Source organism: Uranotaenia lowii, chromosome 3 (assembly GCF_029784155.1).
Source record: "Uranotaenia lowii strain MFRU-FL chromosome 3, ASM2978415v1, whole genome shotgun sequence".
Classification (NCBI taxonomy): Eukaryota; Metazoa; Arthropoda; class Insecta; order Diptera; family Culicidae; genus Uranotaenia; species Uranotaenia lowii.
Window position 1 is genome coordinate 73,502,117 of NC_073693.1, and position 19,171 is coordinate 73,521,287.

The following is a 19,171-nucleotide window of genomic DNA, read 5'->3' on the forward strand; positions in this document are numbered from 1 at the left end:
ACCATCTTAAAGCCAGATTTTTTTCGCTGACAAATTTGTAAAGTTCATTTTTATATTTGAAACAACTTTTCTCTTCGAAAACACTATTGTGGGAGAAAATACTTCAACAGTTTTTAATTGCATAACTACAGGGGCTGCAAACTGGATTTTTAGTACTTTTTCGCTAGTAATTTTTACTAATAATAAAAATTAGTTTCTACAGTGGAATTGTCGTAGTCTAATTCCGAAAATGGATCCGTTCAAACATCTTCTTCATGAAATAAATTGTGACATTTTTGCGTTGTCCGAAACTTGGCTTTCTTCTCAATCGAACATTTCATTCCACGATTTTAATGTTATCCGTCTGGATCGTTACGATTCTTATGGAGGGGTCCTTTTGGGGATCAATAAGCGCCACTCCTTTTACAGAATCCACCTTCCATTATCAGGCGGAATTGAAGCTGTTGCGTGTCATACAACTATAAGAGGTAAGGACTTATGTGTTGTCAGTTTGTACTGGCCTCAGAGAGTTGCAGTGGATCGAAATCACCTATAGGACCTGTGCTCAGTGCTCCCTGAGCCAAGGTTAATAATGGGCGATTTCAATTCGCATGGAACTGTCTGGGGAGAACAAATTGACGATAGTCGTTCTACTCTTATCTATGACATTTGTGACAGTTTCAATTTAACAGTTTTGAACACGGGAGAAAAAACACGAGTACCTAAACCACCTGCAAGACACAGTGCAATTGACCTCTCACTCTGCTCAAATTCACTATCATTGGATTGCCAGTGGAAGGTAATCCCTGATCCCAATGGTAGTGATCATTTGCCTATCAAAATTACAATCACCAATGGGGTCAGCTCTTCAAACACAATAAATATGACATATGACCTTACAAGACACATCGACTGGAAAAAGTACACGGACGAAATAACATCAGCTATCGGTGCTACGAATGTTTTACCTCCTACAGAGGAGTACCACTTTCTTTCACGATTAATACATGAAAGTGCACTTCGTGCTCAAACAAAACCCATCCCAGATTCATCAGTTCCTCGAAGGCCTCCAAACCCATGGTGGGACCAGCAGTGTTCCAAGCTTTATAAGGACAAATCACAAGCATTCAAAGATTTCCGGAAATATGGAACTCTCGCCCTTTTTGAAGTATATGTTTCCCTTGAAAATCAGTTTAAAAAATTGGTCAAGGGGAAGAAAAAGGCGTACTGGAGGAATTTTGTGGGTGGCTTATCACGAGAAACATCCTTGAGTACCTTGTGGAGAGTGGCACGCAGCATGCGTAATCGATCAACTACGAATGAAAGTGAGGAATATTCACATAGATGGATATTTAACTTCGCACGGAAAGTATGTCCAGACTCTACGCCTGTACAAAAAATAATACGGGATGTGCCTCCAGATAGGTGTGGTATGGATTCCAGCTTTTCGATGGTCGAATTCTCACTTGCCCTCCTCTCTTGCAACAATTCAGCTCCGGGTATTGATAAAATCAAATTTAACTTGTTGAAAAACCTTCCGGACGCTGCCAAATTTCGCTTGTTAAATTTATTTAATCAATTCTTGGAGCATAACATTGTTCCCCAAGAGTGGAGACAAGTGAGAGTTATCGCTATCCAAAAGCCCGGAAAACCAGCGTCCGATGCGAATTCGTACCGTCCAATAGCGATGTTGTCTTGTATACGCAAATTGATGGAAAAAATGATTTTGTTTCGTTTGGATAAATGGGTTGAAACAAATGGTCTCCTTTCAGATACTCAATTTGGGTTTCGAAGGGGCAGAGGGACAAACGATTGTCTTGCTTTGCTGTCTTCAGAGATACAAATGGCGTACGCAAAACGTGAGCAAATGGCTTCAGTGTTTCTGGACATAAAGGGAGCTTTTGATGCAGTTTCAATAGAGGTGTTGTCAGACAAGTTGCACTCCCGGGGTCTGCCTCCTCTCTTGAACAACATTTTATACAGCTTGCTTTGTGAGAAACATCTGAACTTTGCTCACGGAGATATTGCAATTAGAAGAACCTCTTACATGGGCCTCCCGCAGGGTTCATGTTTAAGTCCACTTTTGTACAACTTTTACGTAAGTGACATCGACAGTTGTCTCTCTGAAGGCTGCACTCTAAGACAACTTGCAGATGACGGCGTGGTGTCTGTCACAGGATCTTCCGAGTCTCATCTGCACAGACCTTTACAAGATACTTTAGACAGATTGTCTTCCTGGGCTTTGGGGCTTGGGATTGAGTTTTCCCCTCAGAAAACGGAGATGGTGGTTTTCTCTAAGAAACATAGACCTGCTCAACCTAAGCTTCAACTCCTAGGCAGAACGATCACTCAATCGAGGTGTTTCAAGTATCTTGGGGTTTGGTTTGATTCCAAGTGTACCTGGAGAGCCCACATTGAGTATCTGAAAGGAAAATGCCAACAAAGAATCAATTTTCTCCGATCAATCACTGGCACCTGGTGGGGAGCCCATCCAGAAGATCTTTTAAAATTGTATCGAACAACTATTCTCTCAGTGATGGAGTATGGTAGCTTCTGTTTCCAGTCAGCTGCTAAAACTCACCTCATCAAACTCGAGCGTATTCAATATCGTTGTCTCCGCATAGCGTTGGGCTGTATGCCCTCAACGCATAACATGAGTCTTGAAGTTTTAGCAGGCATACTCCCACTAAAAGATCGATTTAATTTATTATCACTCCGGTTCCTCATCAGGTGTGAGGTCATGAACCCATTGGTGATCGTAAATTTTGAAAGACTACTTGAGCAAAATCTTCAAATAAGATTTATGTCTATATATCATGTCTTTATGTCCATGCAGTTTAATCCTTCTTCGTACTCTCCAACTCGTGTTTTCATCCCTGACTACGACACCTCTTCTGTCCAGTTTGATTTGTCTATGCAGCAAGAAATTCGAGGAATCCCGGAATCGCATCGTCCACTTTTGATTCCAAGAATTTTCGATGCTAAATATAGACACGTCGATGCTGATAAAATGTACTTTACCGATGGGTCTCTAATAGAGGAATCAACGGGATTTGGAGTTTTCAACGAAATAGCTAGCGCCTCATATAATCTCCAGTCACCATGTTCTGTATACATTGCAGAGTTAGCAGCCATTTTTTGGGCGTTGGAAAGCGTCGCATCACGGCCAACAGAACACTACTATATTGTAACGGACAGTCTTAGTTCTGTTGAAGCAATCCGTTCAATAAGATCGGGAAAGCACTCGCCGTATTTCCTTGGGAAGATACGAGATATTCTGAGTGCTTTATCAAAACGTTGCTTTGCCATCACCTTTGTTTGGGTCCCCTCACATTGCTCGATAATGGGTAATGAGAGGGCAGACTCTCTGGCAAAAGTGGGGGCGACAGAAGGCGACACGTATCACCGTGAAATCGTCTTCGACGAATTTTACTTCTTGGCACGAAGGAACTCTGTTGTCAACTGGCAGCGCAAATGGAAAGAGGATGATATGGGTCGGTGGCTCCACTCGATTATTCCAAAGGTAAGCCTCAAACCCTGGTTTAATAGGTTGGACCTGAGTCGGGATTTTATTCGTATATTCTCCCGTCTCATGTCCAATCATTATTCCATGGATGCGGTACTCTATCGTTTAAATATTGCTGGCAGCAATTTGTGTGGCTGTGGCCAAGGTTACCACGACATCGAGCATATTGTTTGGTCGTGCGAGGTTCATCTTGTCGCTAGAACGAATTTGATAGACTCCCTTCGGGCCCGAGGAAAACCACCCTATGTTCCAGTGAGGGATGTGTTAGCTGTGCTAGATTTGGACTACATGTTCGAAATTTATCTTTTTCTAAAAGCTATCGATCTCCGTCTATAATTCTTTTCAATTTCCTATTTCCCTTTCTATCTTTTTCTTTTCTTGAAACAAAAAGTGCTAGACCTAAGTAATCAATTGTTATAAACACAAAACGAGTTTGGCTCCTTAAAACTCAAAGGTATGAGCCGTTTCAAATAAAGTAATTTATAAAAAAAAAAAAAAATAAAAATTAGTTTTTAACCACATTAATCTCAAAGCTTTAGTTGAATATATCATTTGTTAAAATTGTTCTACTATTAACTGGTTGTAACTTTTAGACCAAACTGTCAATTATTTTTCATGAAGCATTAAAAATAATGACTTAATAAAAAATGTACATTAGACTGCCCCAAATGACCCGACTGTTGAAAAAGTTATGCGCTGCAGACAAAAATTGATCCTAGGCCTAGTACAAAATCTCATACCGAATTTGAGCCAGATCGGATCACGGGAAAATGTCGTTCAACGAGCCTGAAGTTTGTAAGGGATTTTGAGACATTTTGTTCGGGAGAAACATGAAAAACCAGTTTTATATCAATAACTTTGGTTCCCGTCGGCCGACTTCTTTCAAAAACGGGTTTTCTCAAAGCCTAAATTATGAAAAATATTTCATCCGAAGACTGCATTTCGATAAGAGTCAAGATAAGAAAGTTATTAGGCTTCAAAAATGGGCTAATTTTTTTAACGTTGGTATTCATCACTGTTAATGAGGCGTCAATATGTTCGACCTCATCGACTAATTAACAGTGATGAATACCATCCTTAAAAAAGTTAGCCCATTTTTGAAGCCTAATAACTTTCTTATTTTAACTCTAATCGAAATGCAGCCTTCGGATGAAATATTTTTCATAATTTAGGCTTTAAGAAAACCTGTTTTTGAAAGAAATTGGCCGACGGGAACCAAAGTTATTGATATAAAACTGGTTTTTCATGTTTCTCCCGAACAAAATATCTCAAAATCCCATACAAACTTCAGGCTCGTTGAGCGACCCCTTCCCGTGATCCGATCTGGCCCTAGGACTAGGATCAATCTTACCCTGCAGCGCATAACATTTCACAGGTTTTGAATTTCCCATACAAATTTGGGGCAGTCTAATGTGCATGTGCTGTTTTTTCATGTTTTAAGCTTCTTTAAGCTGTAGCTTTTGACAACTGCTTATCAAACAGTTGCCATTAACGTAGATTGTAAGATTGACGTGGTTTAAAGCATTTTGCACAAAAAGTACACCCAAAATAATTTTCACTTTAAATATAAGTGACATCTGTAGTAAATTCTCGCCATACGTAATTTCATTTGAATTTTAAGTGATGGGTCAAGTGAATTCACTTAAGTGACCGGTCAAGTGAATTACACTATGACGTTCGAGTGAAATTTATCTGAATTTCTAAGTAAGTTTCTAGTTGATTATCTCTTGCATTTTTAAATAAAAGAACATTTATAGAACACCACTTCGATTTCAAATACTTACATTACGCTTTCGCCATACATTTATTGATTGGAAAATTCCATCGTTATTCCAAGGCAGATCGGTTACTGCGGATAGTGTGACTTCTAAATCTTCCCTGCTGCAAACCAGAAAATCTGTCCGGTTCAACCCAGAAACTGAAACATGATAACACCTTTAAATAACTTTTTCTTACATCACGTTTAACACAAACTACCGCCAAAATCGCCTATTAAAGAATTGGGAAAATCCAAATCCAGCATAAGCTTTAAACGTTGCTCTTTAGAATTTGCCATTTTGAACTCTGAAAATAAACACAATTACAACCCGACATTCACTTGAAATTCAAGTGATGGGGAAGTAAATATTTTTTCTCACTTCAAATTCAAGTGACGCCTGAAGTGAATGTGGATGAATTCACTTGAAATTTAAGTGACTGCCAAGTGAAATGTATATGTCGCACTTGAATGGAAGAAAATCACTGGATTCTTGTTTTTAAGTGAAAAATCATGTGTATTTTAAGAGTGAATTTGGGTTCAGTGTAAGTTAAAACAATGATTGGATTGGTTTGATTCTGTTTGAAGTGAACCTCGTCTATACACTGAACAAAATCGGGCTATAAACAGTATTGGGAATTTTAGTATTTTTGCACTACTAGAAAATCCAATACTTTTTATGAGTGAGCGCAAAATTTTGCGCATATAGTTTAGCGTTCCGATAAATTTTATAGGAATTTCCAGTGAAAGTAATTTAACCGAAAATTTGATACAAATGATTATTCTAGACAATGAAATGAATGTATTTAACTATTCTTTCGATTTTAAATTGATTTCTTATGAAAAATGAAACATCTGGGCTTGAAGCATTATTATATTTTATTAGCTATGTGAATCTATAAAATCGTCCTTTTTCTTATCTTATGCGTATGATGTTGATAAGCAAACTTTTTTAAGTATGATCGGTGTGGCTCCATATCGTGTCCGCATGTTTTCAGCACCCTTACGATTGTTATCTGAAAACAAATTGAGAATAAATATGATCAGACGTTAATTCATTCAATAAAACAAACATTTGTACGAACATCTTGAGCCGATTATTGCGAAAAACAAATCAGAAATGAATGAAAGCTCACGCGAGAATATGATAATGATTAATTATTGAGCAAAGAGTTACGAGTTATTCGCTGTCATGAAATAACATACCTAACCTATAGATTATTGGAACTTTTCATTCAAACATTTGAATTTCAACAAACTTGTTAGTATTATATCGTTAAAAACAAACAGTCCAGAAAACTGGACAAAGAAGCCTCAAAAAGAACAAAAAAAAAAATTTTTTTTTCTCAAATCGTTCAATTTGAAAAGAACAAAGATTTCAATAAACTTAAATTTTACGCATATCATCATTTGAACATGTTTTTTCCAAGGTATTTTGAGGTTTCTTAATCAAATTTAATTTAAAAAGAAATTATAAAAGACAGCTCACCTGCACTTATCATTAACGCTTGCCATGTACCATGCTGGAGCCTGATCTTTTTGTCAAATGATGTCGAATCTGAACTTAAGTTGGCGTTGAGTTTTGCAACGTAGTAAAATTCTTGGGATACATTAAAAACATCCGTTTGAGCCGCAATCTACTGGAGCGATGAACTTTGAATATAACTACATTGGCAGGTTTGTAGCTGGCTACCTAATTAATGAAAAAAATCAATTTAAATTGATTGATTAAGTAAACATATGTAATTGCTAACTTACTGATTGGGTGATACGCTTGAGAAAGCACATCAATTGGGTCCGTGAGCTTGTCCCAGAAAATCGTAAAATGAGTTTCCACATAGTTGTCATATTTGCTGGGTAAGCCTTTCCAGGGGGCCGTAGTTTTTAACCGTCTGAGTCAGAAAATCCAGCAATGGGCCGCAGTTGCCAGAACCGTTGAACGCGTACACACACTTTTACTGTTTCTGCCTCCGGGCTGTTGCCGCTTCGCTACTTTATGAAGAAAACAGCACTGGCCTCGGCTTCCGGATCCATCACTCGAAAACCTACGGTTCAGAATGGAGCGAGGGAGCCACCATCATATCCACACTGTTCCATTGTGATCGCTGCCTGAGCCACTTCCACGCATGAGAAGAAAAAGTGACTCTTTGTGGCTTTATAACTTTGCTGTTGCTGTTGATGTGATATGCTGATTCCGGCCCAGTGTTCATCTCGTTTGGCGCTAAACCTGCTCCGATGTTTGTCGGGATGGATGGTGGAGTTTTTTCTTTTTCTGGGTACTTTGTCAAGCTAGTGTAGGTACGGAGGAAAGAAAAAATCAAATTTTTGCTAAACAAAATACTCAAGTATTTTTTCACTTACCTTTTTCGCTTGCTTGCTGTTTGAACTATTTAAGCCACAGAAATTCGTTCAGCGGTTTCGACGCGTCCGGATCCAACAGCATGTCGGAAGTGTTTGGATCCACTTTTTTTCCAGAGCATATTTCCTTTTGAATCCACTGATTCCAGTTGGTTTGTTGGCGTCTCTGGCCGCAATCGTGGATCCGGAACTTACTGCCGCTGCTGTTGATGAAGTGGTGCTGGTTGTTCCGGCCCAATGTTTACTTTGTTAGGCGCTGGAACTGCTCCGGAGTTTGTACGGCAGGATGGTGTGAAAAATCATTCATTGCTTTGTCGAGCTATACGGAGAGTAGAGAAAAATCATGTTTTTGCCTAAAAAAACCGTTTTTTAACTTACCTTCATTGCTTGCGTTGTTGTCGGCCTCGATGCGATTGTTTGGCTGGACAAATAGACACGGTTTAAATCTATCACAAGCGCTTGAGTTTATTTGACGCTCTAGCTGTCGCTGATGATGGACGCACCAATTTATGTTTTCCATAAAAAAAAACTTGTGAGCCTTCTAGTAAAGAACTTACAAATCGATCGAGTCGGTTCGAATTGTTAGTAAATTTATTAGATATGGAAAATATAAATACTATTTATAAATAAACACGTGAAAATTAATGGATTTTCCAATATATTTGATTACGATTATTAGGCTCATAATATTCATTAGATTTTCCTATACTTTTTAGTACGTTTTTCACCAACTAGATACACTTGTAGAATTTATTGGATTTTCCAATAACTTTTACTGGATAATTCATTACTTCGTATCTGAGCGATTAACATTAAAAATTAATAAAATGACCCAGTAAATTTTATTTCCAGATTTGGTTCAGTGTAGGCGGGTTTGGACGTTAGCGAGTTGATTAAATAAAATAATGCCAAAATTCTAAATTTTATATATAATAGGCGATTGAAATAGTGTGCATAATTCTTTTCATATCACCGTACAAAGTTTTATTACGTTCATGAACATTTAACAGTAAGTTTAATACTCAGGTTATGTTAGGTGGTCCAAAATAAGTCCCTAAGGAATTAAGTAGGACCTATTTTCGACATGGGTCAAATTGCGATTAAAACAAGTTTTTTTTTGTTCTTCGAGCTTGCAAACTAGTTTTATAGTGTTTTATCATAGCAGCGAACATGTTTGTAGTTGTTAAAATCATCACAGCTAGGCAGAAAACATCTTGGAAGTTGACTCCAATAATCGCACGTCCTCCTGAAATGGGCTTGATTTGACCCAACTGTGAAAAATTTAATCTTTATTTTCAATGTTCTATCCCTAATCAGCTTATTTAAATGGAATCTTAGGTATGATTAGAATAATGAAAAGAAGCTTTTACTGTATTTGTTCAAAATTTTAATGATTAACATGATTTATGAGAGAAAAATAGAAAAAAAGGTGCAAGGTGGTCCAAAATATGTACCCGGTCCAAAATAAGTCCGTTACCCTACTACAAAAATAAAAAGTTAATAAAAAAAATGAGAAAATTAACAAAACAGACAAAAAATATATAGAAAAGTCATGAAAAAAAAACAATTTCAAAACAGAATAAAGAAGAATCACAAAAAAACTAAAATTAAATTACCATTAATATAAACAAAACTCAATATAGTTTAAGCTGTTTCAATTATACGAATAAAAAAAAAATCTTATATGATAAAAATAACAAAAGGGAGAAATCACAACAAAAAAAACAAAAGTTGCAAAAATGGAAACATAAAAAAATAAACAATTACATAAATATCAAAAATGTATGTATATATGTATGTATGTATGTATGTATGTATGTATGTATGTATGTATGTATGTATGGTTCCCCCATCGGGAGCAAGGTCCAGCCTATGTCTGTGTGGCTTGTCCTTCGAATTGCTTCTAGGGCTTCCACGGCCAATGCTTCGGCGAAAGAAGACATCCAACCTTCAATGGTTTGCAATCCATTCCGCTTGTAATAGTCTCTTTAGATTATCCCCAGATGCATTCCCTCTAAAATCTTTAGTTTATATATTTAGTTATATATGGAAACACACCTGTCGGCAACTTATCGGATTAGAACCGATACCGGGATCGATACCGGAAATCGAACCCAGTACGACTGGATTAGCAGACTCGCGCCAGCCTAACCGCTACACCACCTCAGCGCTTAACTACATAAATGTCAAAAATAGTCATTAAATAATAAAATAATGACGAAAATTTCAAAACATACATTAGATACGAAAGTTTCTTAAAATAAAATACATTAAGAAAAACACAAAAAATACAATTTAAATGAAAAATTTATTTTATAATAACGGAATATAAATAAAATAAAAAATTAAAATATTTATAAAAATTTGGAAAAAGCTCAAAAAATATACAAATTTATAGTTTTTGTTTTACGGCGACAATATTTACAAAAACGATCAAAATTACTGAAAACTTAAAAATTGTAAAACTAACAAACATTGCAAAAATAATAAATGTGGCAAGAATAAAAAAAAATACAAAATCAACAAAAATTACAAAAGAAACTATCAAACATAACTGACAAAAATTGCAAAAATGACAAACGTGGCAAGAATTTAAAAAAAACAAAATCGACAAAAATGACAAAAGGTACAACCTTAAAAACGACTAAAACAGGGATGAGCAACGCGCGGCCCTCGGCACATTTAAGTGCAGCCTGCGAAGCTTTTCTTGAATTGAATTCAATTTCTTGATTTTATTTTACGATGGATTGCTTATTTTCATAATACAAAAAAGTTCATACTGAACTGAAAAAAATGATAAAACATGCATTATTTCACTTGATATTATTTGCATTCGTCCTACAATCATTCAGATTGTTGACCCTTTTCTAGTATTCGATGCATTTCTTGTGTTCTTCAAGCGCAATATTATTGTCACAACCGTAACATTGGAGTTTGTATTATTCAGATTACTTTTTCAAATATTTTTTTAACCATCACCATCTTCAGAAGATTTGACAACATTTTTTCTTTAAAGTGACGAAAGCCGGAAATTTGATTTCAAATGCTCCAATAAAAAATCGGGCAATATCTGGAATAACCTGAGCATAATTAAAGTATTATTAGAAAAAAAATCAAGAGAAAGATAAAAGAAAATCACTTGACATTCAAATTTTTCGTCGAAACTTTTCAATACTTTTTCAAAGCTTTCAAAAAATTATTATAAGTTCATTTTGAAGCAAATGACATAAAAAATTCATTTCTGCATCCTAACATAAATATATATGTAAACATAATGTTTGTTGAATTTTGAGACTATTGTGAATAAATGCGAGAAAAATTCGGGCAATTTTTCTTGAATTTCGGGTTTCTGGGACCCACCGGACTTGTCTTGAATTATTTTTCTTGGCCATCCACTACAGATAAGTCCAGTGCAAAGCAAAACTAATGTTGTATGATGAATATGAACAGAAGAAAAGTTTTTTAAAGATTTATTTATGTTATAAAATTTTGCAAAAATGGTTATTTGGACTTATTTAATGATAAAAAATGAAACCATCAACAAGTGAAATATTTCTGTTTCTGAAAAATATAAACATATACTAAACATGGATAGATTTATCATTTTGAGAATGCATTAATTATTTTAATAACCATTAAGTTCGACTGCAACGCGTACACTATAAACGAACCACATGGTTTCGTGTGAACTGTTTTGCAGTGAATGTAATGCGTGTATTGATGTACCTATAGGCAGTGTTCCGAATATCAATCAAAACAAACACTCAGGATGCGTTTCCTGTTGGAAACATTCTGATTGTATAATGGGATAGCGCCTCTCGCAACTGCTTCGCCTGGCTGGTATGCAATCTCGATCAGCGCTCCTATCAGCTATGCAAACCGAGTCGCATCATTCAGAATAATCGGTTTAGCAAACATCGCATATCGGAGATGATTGAGATACAAACTGATCCATTCTGAATGTAGCTCACTCAGTATCTGCCTGAATTATATGAAATTCAAAATTATTTTTTGCAGAACGAGAAAAATCAAACAATTGTTAGGAACACCATAAATTCTCAGTAATTTTACGTGACGGACGACAGTTTAATAAAAGAACTTGTAAAAATTGAAAAACACGGCGAAAGTGAACATCTTTCCCTCACAAACACAACTACAATTTAATTTTAATCATACTGATGTTTTAAAACCGTTATAACAACAAATAAATTTATTAATTTGCTGTATATCAAATCAAACAAAATACGCTAATGATCGGCTTCATGTATCACTCACTCACTGCCTGATCCATTCACTCCTGATCGAAGACCAACAAGATTCGCCATATGCATTGCGCATTGGTGAGATTCCAATTTGATGATGGTGCTGCACTGTTTTGACAGCAAGCATCGTGCGAGGTGATCTGTATTTTAGCGATGAATTGAACGATCGATGATCGGGTAGGTCGAGTAACAATCAATAACGAAACCCGACCGCTGTACGTTCAGGTGCGAAGGGCAATCAGAAACATTCATTGAAAATGAGTGATATTCGGAACACTGCCTATAGGTATATTTTGGAAGAACGAGTCAATAAGGTGGGCTAGTTTATTTAATTACAGGTATTCAGGCATCCGTGTATATACCTGACCAGCTGGCAATTGATTGAACATTCTTATTATATATAGTCATGTCATATAAGGGATTCGAACCCAAAAGTTTTCTTGCCGATACCGGGAAACCAGACTCGCGCCAGCCTATCCGCTAGATCACATCGGCGTTCAAAATTAGTATGTGATGATAATGCTTCTTAATAAATTCTTCCCGCTCATCTTAACCATCTTTTATTTCTTTTAACTTTCTATCCGTCTGTAAAATTTCATAATCTTAAGATGTCCTTACTAAAAACGACATCACTTTTCACCAATAAGGCCGATAAATTAGGAACAAACTATTAAGTTACTCCAAAAAACCGTTCAAATGAGTCAAAATCGGATGTTGTCAAAATCGGAGTTGAAAAAAAAACGAACGAGGTCTGTACAGCAAAAAAAACTCGTTGACAAAAAATGGCAAAGAATGAAAGTAATAAAAATTTTTTGTTCCTTTTTTTTAAGCTTTTTCAACCCATTTTCCATTGAAAGATCGACCTAATTTGTAAATTTTCCAATCGGCGGATTCCCAGAAAATGGATCAGAAAATCGGTTTTAAGTAGACAAAAAATCTAACCCGCTTGATAACCCGGGGTTGAGTTCGATTCAAAATATTGATTCAGAGCTATTTTCATTTTACCATAACTATAAAAAATAATGTTCAATTAATTTCAACACGTATCACCGTGAATCAGAACTTGCATGCAAGTCAAATTATGTTCCGGACACTGCCAAAATAGCAGTCTTTGTCGCGGAAATGATATCATTGTTGTTATTTATTCTTATTATATGAGATGGATAATCTCGGTTTAAGGTTTAAAAGTGCTATGAAGGCGTTTTAAGGAGAAGGTAACGGAATTTCTTTTCAAAACGATGTTCAACTAACGTGATTCCTTTTTTCTAGCAAGATGTGGCTTAACGAAGTTGTAAAGGATCCATCATCCAGTCAGTTAAGAAGGTTGTGTAGTGAAACGCAGAAAACGTCCATTTACGACAGAAATGTTACCCCTCGACGCCGTAATCAGCATCTTCGAGAGCAATCAGTTGGAGGAATTCATAAGTGGCTATGGTTTGGAGCAGTTGGAACTGTGCTGGGCGAATAGTTTGGTGCAATGTGATTATCGCGAGAAACGACGTCTTATTCTGGCCCTGATCGATGCTGGCATTGATTGTGATTTACGAAACGAGCAGCAGCTGACTCCAGTTGAGCAAGCTCTGGGCCACGATGCCCATCTGATGCTCGATATGCTGATCACGGAAGCCAACAAATGGTCTACCCAGGATATGGTGTACAGGCTGGTGCGTCGAGGAAACGTTGAGATATTGAAGATGTTTTGGAAGTTGAGGGAGGTAAGCGAAATGGAACAGTTCTGTTCGATTTCGCTGGCGCTGGAAGAACTTCGGATGAAGGGAGTCCCCGAACGAGAAGATATGATCAACTACTGCCTGAAGGTTTTGCTGAAAGTATTCTACAGCAGTGATGATTGTCGAGTAGTTTCTCAGCAGGATCGAAACGAGTCGATCGGTGAAAGGTTACAAATAATCATGGATGAGATCGGGTTTCTAAGTAAGTTTGTGAATGATGATTATATAGATATAAACGACGAATTACTTGCATCGCTGAAAATCATATCGGAGAATCTATACCTGATTGATCTTATGTGGAACGACGATATGGAACTGTTGGGTCCACGCTGGCTTTGGAGCAGATTGAGACCCAGAAAATGTATATTTTGTTTGGAGATTTTTTATGTTATTAATACTGAAGTCAAAATAGACCAGGAATACTATGCCATGTTACTCGATAAAAAATTCATCTTGCAGCTACTTGAAAATCTGGCCCGAGAGATAAAAACCATTGTAAATAGCAGAATCGAAGATAGACAATTGGATGGGTCATTAGATCGCGATCTTCTGGAAATGGTAGCTAAATTCGATAAACCGCATCATTGGGATGCGAAACTACACGCTTTCCTTAGAGATTATTGGTATAACATGCACCCTCGTGTGCGTCTGCGAAAAAAGACGATTCAAATGGCTGTCGAAATAGTGAGGAAAAAACGGAAGCAAAATGCCAGTGGTTCGCTGTTTAGGCCTAGCTTATCCTGTAAATCCAAACGCTTGATGAAGCTACTTGATCGCCGTTACGATCACTTGAAGTCGCTGTATTCCATCAATCGGATGTTGGCAGCCATCCAGGCCGTGAAGGATATTGCGTTGACCGAACGAGTCGCCAAACAGTACGCGTACTTCGCATTTCGACGGGTATTTGCAGTGATTGGCGAAAGTATCAAATGTACCGCGGCAACGCACAATCTGAACGCAAACCTTCGATCGATTATGTCCCGGCAAAGTACCAGGAGAGTAGTACGGATTTACGAACAGCAACGAGACAAACTAGCACATGGGATATCGCTTACGGACGTTAATTTGCGGATAAGAATTGAGGAAAATGATCTTCCAAACAATGTTCTGCTACAGTATTGCAAGGCTGCTCAGGAAAATCTTCGTCGACAGTATTTGAATTTGTCATTTCATTTGAATTTTGTACTTCTGAGGACGGTTCGTTTCGGATTGGGTCGCCTAATGCAATTGAAATCCGTTCAACAATGCAAATCTCTCTGTGAAATGGTTTGTGGAGTAATAGATCCCACGCAAACGCTAAGCGGAGAAGTTTCACCTTTCGATTTCAACGTGATCAATGAATTGTTCGGTAAACTAAGCGTGTCGAGTCTGAGCGATGCACATTTAGCTTGTGTGGTGGAAATGTGGGAAGACGTTAGAGCTGCCCAAAGAGACATTCGCAAGCACGGCTGCGATTTGCAAGAGTATATGAAAGCCGTTCGGGGCGAATTTTTCCGAAATAGATTCGCTGACGATTTGATTTTTCTCAAAAACAAGGTCAAATTGTTGCTGGTGGACGCATTTGACTACTATCACATAAAATCGCTTGGGAAAATTCGGAAAACAAACGAAAAGATGGCTGAAATGTTGTATTCTCCAGATATACAAGTGGATACGCTTAAGATAATGTATTCGTTGAATCAAAGTTTAGCCAACATGGAACGGAAAAGTATTGAAATGAGTGAAATTCATATGGGTCAATTTATCCTGCACCAGAATGAGTTATACACGGAGGAAATTCTAAACCAACTAGGAGTAAGTTTGGACACGCAGAAATTTTACAAACTACATGATGCCTTAGGGAGCCGAGTTTATGATCCATTGAGCAATAGGTTTGTGGCAAACGTATTTGCGATCGATAAGAAGTTTCAAATTTGGGAAACACTTCTGAGAGAACAAAAGATACGATACAATCCCACTGTTTTGGCAAGCGCTCGCAAAAAGGACGAATCCAAATTTTATCGACTGTTTCTGCAAATGGTCCAATACTTAAGTGATCTAAACAGCCTAGAAGTGTGTCAGAAAAACGAAGATGCTCGCAACCTAGCTATTGAGATCTGTCTTTTGGAACTTTGTCAGGTATTGGAACATACCGCGCCGTTTAGAAAAAGACATGATTGGCTGTCGGTGCCAACGCCTTTAGCTTGTGGACATATGCTGAGAAATGTGCTTGCGCATGATGCTGTGAATGTGGCATCTTTCATCGACTGCTCACAGCGCGTTTTGAGCCTGACGGTTGAAGTTTTTGACGAGCTACGCCATAAACTTTTTCAACGGAATGAGATGACCTTCAAATTGCCAAAGTTCTCGAGCAAGGCTAAATATGTGCGAAGGAAGAGGTTTATGACTGAACAAAACCATGTTCTGGATTTAGGTGTAGATTCGATGTTGTTACACAGGAATCCGAGGTTGGAAATTTATGGCCGTTGGTTGAACATAAGACCAGACTTCAAGACGCGGTGGTACAATTACCTAGATGTGATTATCCTGAGAAATCCAAATGAAGCTATTGATTATATGGAGGACAAACAGGCTTCAACGGTTTTTGAGTACGTGTGGAAACGTGTGGGTTACAGCGTTTTCTTCGGATACTATCTTTGTCACGATTTCCTAAAAAATGTAAAATTGACTAAAGTTATCAACGGGATACCTTTTGACATAACGCTTCTCCCTGAGACCGCCGCCAGTTTAATAAAACCTAGGCGCTCCAATTTTTTGAACTCGAAAGCTAGTCTGTCTCGAACGTTTAAGACGAAAGAAATTCTCAACATCTGCATGATAACCGGTCAGTTGAATCGGTTCTCTGCGATTTATGCTGGAAACAGCGAAAAATTTGATCTTTTATCAAATTCGGATTTCCGAAGTCCACATCTTGTAGAGAGCCTTGCCTCGATACTTCCTTGGAAAACCACCAACGATCAAGGACAGAACCTGATACACCTCCTATGCATGACAAACAATCAAACATCACTAACCAGAGCTCTTGAATTGGCCGAAACTGAACCGCTAATAGATGCCAAAGATGTGCTTGGCAACACACCGATGCACGTGGCCGCTCTCAATGGATATATGAGCGTTGTGAGCATCCTTCTGAAAGCCAAACCTTCAAGCATGCCCCCGGATTGCTTACCATGGATGGTTCTTGGTCACCAAAATGACTTTTTAAAGCACTTCGACTACGAAGGAATCAGTTTGGACCAGCTCGTCGGAACTCTAAGGTGCTTCATCGGATCCAGCGGTAACGTGGAATCGCTCCATCTCTTCAGACATTTCATCGAAGCATCAACGTACTCGAAACTATTCGGAAGGGAAGGATTTTCTGCCGTACTACACTACGCCTTCCGGTCACAGCGTAAACATCATTTCGAACACCTTTTAGACATATCAAGAACACTCTCACTGACAGCTAGCGATTGGTTTAATGTTTTAAAAAATACTAAGACAGGTAAATTTAAGTATTTATGTAATTTATTAGCCAACGGACTAGAGACCGACTTCAACACAATCTCTATGATAGCGGCACAGAACTGCTTCAAATGGATTAAACATATTTATTCGCATAACAATGTCCAGCTTTCGGATGAGGATATCCAATACATTCTCGATACGCTTGCACACAGTGACCTAGACTTGAAACTGCACAATTTTTTTATAGCTCAACTATCGTTGAAAATCATTCCCCTTTCTCTCTTACAAAAAGCTCTGCATCGACACTCGTTCAAAAGTGTTCGCTTCCTCTGCGAAACCTTTCCTTCCGCATGGATCGAATGTTGCGAACGATCGGAATTTCACCCCATTCTAATGGCGTTTAACGCCGTCGAACGATGGAATTCTTTACGCCAAAGCAAAACCTTTCTCAAATTCCTCATCGAAACCTGTCCCAACATTCATACGCAGCGATCCATTCTACACGGCGCTATCCAGTTCGGTGATTTGGATATCGTCCGCCATCTATTGGCGAAAAAAGCCCCTCTTGACCAGGAGGACGCCGGCTTCACTCCTCTAGCAGTGGCCGCCCACTACCTGATAACGGAAAATGTCAAGCCTTCCATTTTCGAAGAACTCCTCAAACGCGGTGCTAGTCTTGAATTCTTACTAAACAAAAAACCCCATTATTTTTTCCAACTAAAATTTTTAGAAAATCTACTTAATACACCATCCTTTTTCGATCCCACCCTGATACATCCGAATTGTTCGGTCGTACACAACGTTTGCCACATGGGTAGCGTTCGAATACTGAAAATGCTTGTCGAAGAACGACACCTGGACATCCACCTGCTGTACCGTGGAAGTTCGGTGCTGGATGCGTGCATTTACGGTAATTCTTTGAGTGCCTTACGCTACCTGTTGCCACGCATCAAGCAACCGGCTTGCATTTTGACGGCCCTGGTGGAAGCCATTAGACACGATAACGTTGCCGCAGTCCGGGTGATACTTCCGTACGTTGCGGAATCAAACGGTAGCAAGTTTCTGGAATCACTAGCGGAGGCTGCACACCGAGCCAGGAAGCTTCGCGTGTTTATATATTTCTTCCACCTGGCAGTGCAGCGACCGGAGCCTTAACGTTAATAAAAGTTTATTTTGTACTATTTGTACCGGGGTGCATTTGTTATTTGATATCACAGTAAGTTTCCGGTAAGAATTTATTTCATCATTGGTTCATAATCAGAAGTCGTTATCTTTTTAAGTTGATATTTTTCGATGACAGAAGTCTCAATACTAAGTAACATATTATTTCAACCAACGATAATAATAAAACAGTTTTTCTCTAAGACGTCCTAATAAAAAAACGGTAACATAAAATTTGTTATAGGTTGACTAGCAAAGCCATGGATTTCTTATGAGCTGAAGTCAAAATTAGGATACTTAATTTAAAAATAATTTATTTTTTTCTACAACAATTATTTTTAATGTTCTTCCAAAACTCCGATAACTAAATTCCGTCCTAATTTTTTACCACTTGAACGGTTTTTTTATTTGTAGAAAAATTGAAAGAAAATTGGCTGAATTGACACAGGAGGTGTAACATCTTGGAATCAGAACACATTCGACCAGGAAAAATACCTCGTTCTGAGTATCCTTCGTGATGCTGTAGTGAGTCAATAGATTCAGGTTCTGAGGGACAGACTCTCTCTCTGGAGCCACTTGCAAAATTAATCACAACTTGCTCCAAGTCACATGTTAACTTTCAAATAGTTTATAAGGCATCTTAAACTGAATCTTTCGTCTTTTCAGATCCCAACCCTTTCCCCCTTACATGAATTTTGACAGTAAAAAATCGAAACTTTGAGTAACTTCTAACTAAAGTCCGATTGAGCTGATGTTCTGCCAGGAAATTTTTATGGCCTATCAACAAAATGTGAAGCGGGTCGTCTCCTGAAATGGAGTGCTTTGAATGCTGGGTGTAAATGGTGGCTCCAGAGAGTCTTTCCATCAGAACCTAAACAAATCGACTCGCGGCATCACGTGGGATTCCCAGAATAGCGAATTGTCCAACTAAACATGGTCGTGCTTATGGCTT

At 37.9% G+C, this 19,171-nt stretch overlaps 1 protein-coding gene and 1 long non-coding RNA gene across 2 annotated transcripts; one reads left to right on the top strand and one right to left on the bottom strand.

Annotated features, from left to right (window-relative positions):
• Positions 1-5,925: 5,925 nt before the first annotated feature.
• LOC129756085 (uncharacterized) lies at positions 5,926-8,484 on the bottom strand. The gene is made up of 5 exons (XR_008739389.1): positions 7,998-8,484; positions 7,623-7,938; positions 7,020-7,550; positions 6,751-6,954; positions 5,926-6,277 (listed from the first exon to the last, which is right to left on the bottom strand). It is a non-coding gene; the product is annotated as an uncharacterized LOC129756085 (long non-coding RNA).
• Positions 8,485-13,033: 4,549 nt separating this feature from the next.
• Positions 13,034-18,213, top strand: LOC129752294 (uncharacterized). The gene is made up of 2 exons (XM_055748084.1): positions 13,034-13,095; positions 13,151-18,213. Exon 2 carries the CDS (start codon positions 13,246-13,248, stop codon positions 18,211-18,213), a length of 4,968 nt encoding a protein of 1,655 aa, XP_055604059.1. The 5' UTR covers positions 13,034-13,095; positions 13,151-13,245.
• The last annotated feature ends 958 nt before the right edge of the window (positions 18,214-19,171 follow it).